This window comes from Diospyros lotus, chromosome 1 (assembly GCF_014633365.1).
Source record: "Diospyros lotus cultivar Yz01 chromosome 1, ASM1463336v1, whole genome shotgun sequence".
NCBI lineage: Eukaryota > Viridiplantae > Streptophyta > Magnoliopsida > Ericales > Ebenaceae > Diospyros > Diospyros lotus.
The window spans coordinates 1,499,240-1,507,614 of record NC_068338.1 but is presented as its reverse complement, the minus strand read 5'-3'; the positions used below and the strand labels follow the sequence as shown (position 1 = coordinate 1,507,614).

Below are 8,375 nucleotides of genomic sequence, written 5' to 3'. Positions count from 1 at the left end.
CTATTTTATTTTATTTTGGACAGATTAGGGCTTCCTGGGTCAAGAGGAATTTTGATGGCAAGAAGGGAAACAAGGAGATTGGAGACAAAGAAGCAAAAGTGTGCTGACAAATTTGACCTTCTGTGCTTCTTTCAAATTTTTGGCCAAGTTATAATCCTAGAACGTGAATGATGTCTTCATAGATATTGTATAGGACTTCTTGGGATTTCTGTAATGGTATGGTTTGTCCAAATCCAAGTTCGTTTGAGCCTCCAAACATCACTTCAAAGTTGGGGCCGAAAAGTTGGGTCAAATTAGGAAAGCTACACAGACGCTGAATCTTTAAAAGGCCATAACTTGGGTGTATGATATCCAAATCAAGTGATTAAAAATCCCAAATTCATCTACTCTTCCTGATCTACAATTTTTATGAAGGGGCTGAAGCCCAGAACGCACGTTATGCTATTCAAAATCAGATGTGAAGTTTCGGTAACCTAGGGTTTCCTCCCTAAGCTCTATTTAAGCACATTAAGAGGCCATTAGGGGGGGATTATTCTTTTCTCACGTGAACAGTAGCCAATTTTCCTTTTCTCCATTGTTCTTGTCAAGATGGAAGGCTAAGGATTTGGTAACCGGTTGCATGCCATACTCCTTATCCGATTTGAATCTTTGGACGTTTTTGTATATCTGTTTTCATCTTCAATCTTATGGTTTTGTTTCTTTTCTTCTTCTCAAGTGTGTATGTATTTTATGCGATCGTATGAATGCATGCATGATGCTTGGTCAGATTTGACTAATAGGCTCGATTGGGGTATTGGTTTGCAAGAAACAACATAAACTTAGTGGGCGATTGTTCATGTCGGTTTCAGATCTGTGTGCTAAAAAAATTGAAACTTGTATATTGATTAAGAAGATCTTCTGTGATTTTTATATTTGTTTCGATTTAGTCTTCGGCGATTGTCAAGCATTTTTTTTAGATCTGGGGATTAAAGATAAATAGGTTCTTTATATGGTGGATGATGATACCCAAGTAGGGAGGAAAGGTTGCAACTGGTTGCATCTCGGTTTATTGTGTTCTTGTTTATTTTGTTTTCTGTTTTTCACCAAAAACCCCCCCGTTTAGTCTTGTTTTGACAGATCCGTTTGAGGTTCGTTGGGAGACGACTTTGGGTTGCACCCTTATTGCAAATCTGAATCATTATTCATCTAATCTATCGGTGTTCGACAGCCCGACCAGTCACCGCCTCCCCGATCGAACCTAGATGCAATCAAATCCGAACAACATCAAAAATGTAACCACACCCTTTGTTTTTGTCATACCTCGCAAAAACCCACCCATCCATAATTTCCAAACAATCTCAACCAATGATTTAATCCAACCAACACTATTCACATAATCCTAGATATGAAATTAGCATGAAAAGAATTAATTTATTTACCTCAATTAATATAGAGGAGAAATCGGGAAAATGACCACCTAGCGTTACCTCCTAAGCTGCTACTTCATGCCAGAATTCCCATTTTCGAGCCTTTAGCATACTCCTTGAGCCCCAAATTAATTTCTAGATTTTTCCTTGAATTTTTTGAAATTTTTCTGCATTTTCTCCCAATTTTTCCTTATTTTTCAATTTTTTCTATATTTCTCTTCCTTTTTTTTTTCTTTTTCTTTCTTCCTATTTATCTTCTTCCTCATTTCTTCTTCGCCGTGGCGCGTGCGCACAGCGTACACCAACCGGCCACTGTCACTGGCCCTTTGTCAACCACCATTGCAGCCAACGTCGCCACCAACGGCCGCCTCTCGTCCCCACACACAATCAATCGGCCGCCACCGCTATGAGTGGCCATAGCCCAGCTTCCTCACGTGACCAGCCGTCAACCGCCATGGCTGCTTCATTTCCGTTAGCCTCCATCGCCAACGCCTCAAGCAACCACCACTCGCCATTGCCGTTGGTCACCCTTCAGCTAAGCGGATTGCCTCTGCCTTAGCCACCATCGTTGTAGACCCCCACCCAAGTCCCCAAAGAATTAGAGTGGGTGCCTTACTAAAATAGAGGCAACTTGGACCTGGATAAATCTGCCATGCATGCAACTATCAAATACCATAAATAAATAAAAAAACATGATAAAGGAAACTTGTCATCCAGGCATGAATAACAAAACCTCAACCTACTATACAAGAACTGATCTCTAGGCTTTCATAACCCAGGCATGCATAACATACACCACAGACACACTAGCCATAAAATAAAACATAATCCATATAGACCCAATAAACTGAATCAAAATGCAATCAGGAAGCAACAAAATGTATAAAAAGAAACCCTCAAGCTGACAACTACTAGATCTGCATGGCCCTGTACACCGCCTATCCAGGAAGTCGGGAACCACTAGACTCGGCCACAACTGGGTCCTTGCCTTTACTTGGAATGAAGAGAAAACAAGGTGAGTCCAAATGACTCAGCAAGCTCATAAAGAAATGAAGGACGGATAGAGTAGAGCTAAGAGTAAACCTGTGTCTCACGAGCATAACACATCAAAACTCATGCATAACATGTCATGCAATCTCATAAACTGATACATGTACCAACTGTATAAGTAACAATGCACACATATAGGATCTTGGGGCCCAGATAAGATATGCACTAGCACCCAAGTCCTTATAACAAACCTGCTATTACCCTGAAGACAGACTATACCTGTACTACGAGCCGAAGCTCGCTTGGATGGGAGCTACCACACCCGTTGGCACGTATAAGCATCCAAGATAAGAACTGGGTACACCGAGGCGTCCCTAAATAACTTGGTTCAGAAATCCAGACACCGTACAACTGTATCTCAAAACTAGCACTAAGACTCATGTAGATGCAACAAATAAGGGGTGGCGTAGTAAACCGGACAGGATGCAAAGCCCCAATAAGCCAAGCATCTCGCCAAGCCTCGCCCAACTAGTAAAACATATGCCGAATGCAAATGCTTGTGCTTAATAACTAATAAACAAAATCATAGTGGTGTGACAAGCACACAAGATTAAATGGACCACCCACAATGCACCAACCCATCTTGAGCATATAAAACATGCATTTAAAATTACTATATGTGTTAAACTAGTTGGAACAGGGAAAGTAGGGTTATTAAATTAATTATTTAAGTGAAACCCAACGCCTGCATCCCACCTAATTCAATCATTAACTTCTTGGCGTAGCATTGGGTCCCAATGGAAATATCCCTAGCTTTATCCCCAACGAAATGGGAAGTGGACAAACTCCCCTAATTATAATACAAACCAAGAGCTAACCCCCTGTTTCTGCTGCCAACATTAGACATATGTATATATAAAGGCATGCACACAGAGCTTATTCCAATTTTACGGACTTCTAGCACACACTTGCTAACTAAATTCTCCATCATTACATAGGTCATAAGGATGCTAACCCAAAAAGAATGAACCCTTGAAGAATCTTTCGGCCAAATAGACCACCAATACACATATTTATACATATACATATATATATGTGTGTGTGTGTGGATAACCCCTACGGCTCATGGCCTCAACAATTAGAAATGATCCAACCACAAGTCATGCCTAAATTTGATTGAAAATCAGTGAAGATAGAAGATGAGAGGAGAGCTTGCCAGAAAATTCCTCCTCATCCTTCTTCTTCTTCTTCTTCTTCTTCACTGTTTCTTCTTCTCACTTTATCTCTTGGTCAAACCATAAACAACTTTCTTTCTCAGCTATATATACATCATTAGGGCACTTAGGACACAAGTGGGACACGCGTCAAACACTAAAGATGATTCTCCACCGCCCAAGCTCCATTTTATTGAGATAATGCCCTGGGATTTCGCTGGAAGTGGAGGATATCCAGATATGGCAAGGGATATCCGGTTATGAGAGGCGTTAAATGAAAAAAAGGAAATTCTGGCAGATTCGACACCCTTTCAAATCTTAGGCATAACTTTCTCTTCCAAGATCTGATTAAGGTGATTCAAGATGATATGGAAAGATAAGATAAATATATACAAATTTCATGTTTTAAATTTTCTGAGATTCGGATTGTATCAAGGTCAAAATCGGGATATAAGGTGGAAATTGCATTGTTGAAACATGGCCATCTGGATGCAAAAACTCATATCTGAATATCAACAATTCATATCCAGATGCTATAATTCCATATCTGGATGTTACTCACAAAAACTCAAAAAGACATCCAGATATGCCTCTAACCATTTGGATATCACTCACATAACTCAAAGAAATCATTCAAATAAGCCCCTAATCATCCAGATAACCTTCCAAATCTACACCAACTATCCGAATGGATCACTCTACTATCCGAATACATGACTCCAATTCAAACACAACTTTTATTACATTCGGATACTCCAACTAATGCCCTACAATTAATTAATAAAAGCCCAAAACAACACATATACACATATGCTACGCCTTGACACCCAAATACTTAGGAAATAATCGCCAAAAATAATATGCTATACATTAACGTTAACCAATTCAATCCTCCAAGTGTTAAATAATATTGAATAATTAAATTCAAGTTATTACAATTGTTGTCATCGAGCTCCATCGCTGCAGCCAGGGTCGTTGCTACCTCCTTCACTGGCCATGGCTCGCTGTTGTTGCTGCAGCCTTCGGCCAGCCCCCAGCCAGCCATCGATCAGTCCATCTCTCTCCCAATCTCTTGCGATCTCACATGCCTCTACCCTCTTACTCTCTAACTCTCCCTTTATCTGCTTCTCGACCCTTCTCTCAATTGAGAGAAATCAAATTTTAATTTCACTTTACTGTAGAACACTTGGGCAACAAGCTAACATATATATATATATATATATATTACACATTCAACCCCTAAATTTTCATTAAATCCACTTAGAAAATTTATTAATTTCACTTGAGCCCTCCCAGGCCTCAATTTAATTTCCATCAAGCCATAAAATATCTTAATTTATCCAAACTTAATAATCGACAATTACTCAAAAATATCAATTTTATCCTTATGTCCGCACAAAGACTTTATTTCACCCGAAAATACTTCAGGGTTGCCTCATTCGCAAAATTGGACCACCCCTAGGGTCCCCTCAGCTTCTCGAAGGTCCCCTACGACCATTCGGTACCAACACTCATTCGAGCTTATACATAAATTATTCCCAGTTTGATCGCTTATAGCGTCATTAACCTCACCTTGAGACGTTCACCAATCTCATGCCCTTTTTCCTGGACATCTAAGTCTCAGGGCATTCCTTGGCGTCGATTCAAAAAATTTTATTAATTAATTACTCAAAACCAATTTTTTGGGCTCTCCGGACCACCCAAGGTCCTTCAAAATCACTGGAAATTATATATTTTCCATTACCATGTAATACCGGGTATTACACCTGGCTATCCAAGTCGAGATATAAAAAAACATGTGGGAGTGGGCCAAACTCCCAGCAAACCCTAATAGTCGCCAGCCACCTATTACTTTTCCCATCTCTCTTGTTCCTCTTTCCGTCTCATTTTCTTCTTTGCCCAGCGATCGCTGGGCATAGCTTGCTTGGAGAGGCATCCCCAAGCACTGTTTATGTTCGATTCTAACAATTGAAACTAATTATCAAAATTGCCTTGGTCTTGTGACCAATATATCGAAAAGACAAAATGAATATCCAACAATTAAATCTCACTAGATTTGAAAATTAATTTTTTGAAAAAGAAAATACTACCTAGTTTTGGAAGGCAACATAGGCCACCATCCTTGGTAATTTTTGATGATCAAAACTGACCATCAAAATTGCCTTGGTCTTTTGTCCTGCATACCCAAAAACCAAAACAATCCTACGATTAGATTTCAATAGATCAGAAAATTAATTTTTTTTTTGGCAAAAATATACCCGTTTCTAGAAGGATATTGCCAACCAATGTCCGTGTATATTCTAATGATCGGAATTTACCATTAGAATCATCTTGGCCTTGTGATCAATAGAGCCAAAAACCAAAACGATCCAATAGTTAGATCTCACTAGATTTATTTTTTTTTTTTTGAAAAAAATGCTACCCAGTTTTGGGATGACATTGTCGACTATCCTCTATGGTAGATTCAAGCAATTAGAATCGATTATTGAAATTGCCTTAGTCTTGTGACTCACATACCCAAAAATTAAAATAATCTAATAGTTAGAACTCACCAAATTTGAAAATTAGAATCTGAGAACTTTTAAGTAATTACCTTAAATCAAAGAAACTCTGGTCGCCAACGCTTGAAATGGTAGTTAGTTGATCGAAGGAGAGAGAAGTGACTGTTGGACGGGAATAAGAGAAGGCAAATTGGCGGTCGACACTGTTGACTAGAGAAGAAGAGGAGACGGAGACGCAGGCAAGATGGAGAGAGCAACAAATGACTGGCGACTGTTAAGGTTTGGAGAAAGTTTAGCCTGCTCTCACATGTCCTTCTATACTTCAACCCAAATGGGTTGAGTATTGAGCTGGACTGACCCGCTGTCATGCAATTTTAATTGCAAAGTAGACTAAAAAATTGTCTTTATGCATATATATATATATAAGTAATGATAAATGAAAAATTAAGTCCTTTCAATTTAAAATGCATCATTATGCTATTGGGGGCTTGAGGACGAGGTTTGGTGCGCAAATAAAATGTTTAAAATTCTTGCAAAACTGTGTAGAATTGGGATTAGGTCTTGGTCAGGAAATTAATGTCTCTGGGCAACGAGGAATAGACTCGGATAGCTGGTCATTTTGGAAAAAGTAAAATTACGCGGATGCCCTTCACCTACCCAATTAATGTTTAAAATTAGTTGGTTGACGATCGATCGAAAAGCACACCGACCGACTTCAGAAGGTGGCCAACATAATCATTAATGACAGGCCAACGCATATGCGGGTACTTCCATAACGTAAACATAAATAAACACATATATATATATATATTAATATTAATTATGGAGGGATGGTAAAGCAAGTAATTCATCATTATGGTCAATGGCGGGGCATTATTGCTTCTTAGTTAACCACACCAAAGACCCATCCTCTCCGGATGCGACTACTACTCCTCCTCCATAAATCCTCTCCATTCATTATTTATTTTATTAATTTAACTCTCAAACAGGAGGAAATTAAAGGGAGATCGCCACAAATATATATATATATATAATAATATATTAAATCTTAGAAGGATAATATATATATATGATCTTCACCGCCCCTTAAAAAGCGAAAAAGGAAAAAGGCATCAAATAAATAAATAATACATTTGATTTAATAATGCATGACATAGACATTGTACTCGACGTTGGCATCTCCGGTGGTGAGGTCAAAGTCGTGGGTCCTGGCCTGAACATAGCCCCGAGCAAAGCGGAAGAGGCCGCTCCCGCCGACCACCGGCATCTCTCTGACCTTGGAAAACACCGTGTTCCGCCCCAGCACGGTGATGGTGCTCCCGTTGTACTTCCCTTCCATGAACGCGAAGTTCATCACCATTATCAAACCCACCTCCTGCTGCGACGCCGACGCGTAGAATCCCTGCGCTCTCCCCACCATTTTCGAGCTCATCTTCGGCCCCAAGGTCAGAGGGTTGTCGATCATCCTAACCAGCCCAAAGGCAGTGCTTCTCGACGTGTTCGACGCCGGTACAACCACCGGTACCGACGTAGGGTTCCGGCCACTAACTATGTCGTGCCAGAAGAAACGGAAGTGGCTCACCTTTTCTTTCTTCAGACCCAACAATCTGCGATCAACTCTTCTCCCAAAGGAAAACCCATCTATTTCTTCTTCTCCGGCAGCCGGAACGGTAACTGCCAAGAAAAAAAGGATGGAGACGGTGATCAAGTGAGATATTGTCATTGAAAATGAGTTTGGGTTTGGGATAACAGCAACACTACTACTGTGAGCCATGGAATTGGACACCCTAGCTAGTGCTTCCTAGCACCTAATTAAACAGCAGCTCAGCTTGTCACTCACGATCGGTGAGAAGATGGGGTCACTGCCCCATTTATAAGACATCTGGCCGAGCAATCAATTAAAAATTCCATGCGGTCGGTCATACTTCAAACCTACCCTTCCCTTCATCGGGTAATCAGAATAAGCCATGTACGGACTTAGCTACCCAACGTATGGCGTCCAAGTTAATTACACAAAATATTTAATACAATGGGGCAATACTTTAAATAATAATATAAGTTATTACGTATTTAACTTTTAAAATACATCATAAATAATAATTTAAAATAAAATTTGTTTTTATCGTTAAATATTCATAACACATATATTATTTAAATATAAATGTAGAATTTGTACTTTTTACCTTCAATTTTAATAAAGGAAAATTTTATTTACAGCCAAAATTTTACTCTTCGCAACCATTTTTTAATATTCCTAAAATATT

General features: G+C 39.4%; 1 protein-coding gene across 1 annotated transcript; it reads right to left on the bottom strand.

Annotated features, from left to right (window-relative positions):
- Positions 1-7,219: 7,219 nt before the first annotated feature.
- On the bottom strand, positions 7,220-7,997 carry LOC127810224 (dirigent protein 22-like). The gene has a single exon (XM_052349571.1). It carries the CDS (start codon positions 7,883-7,885, stop codon positions 7,250-7,252), a length of 636 nt encoding a protein of 211 aa, XP_052205531.1. The 5' UTR covers positions 7,886-7,997; the 3' UTR covers positions 7,220-7,249.
- Between the last annotated feature and the right edge of the window lie 378 nt (positions 7,998-8,375).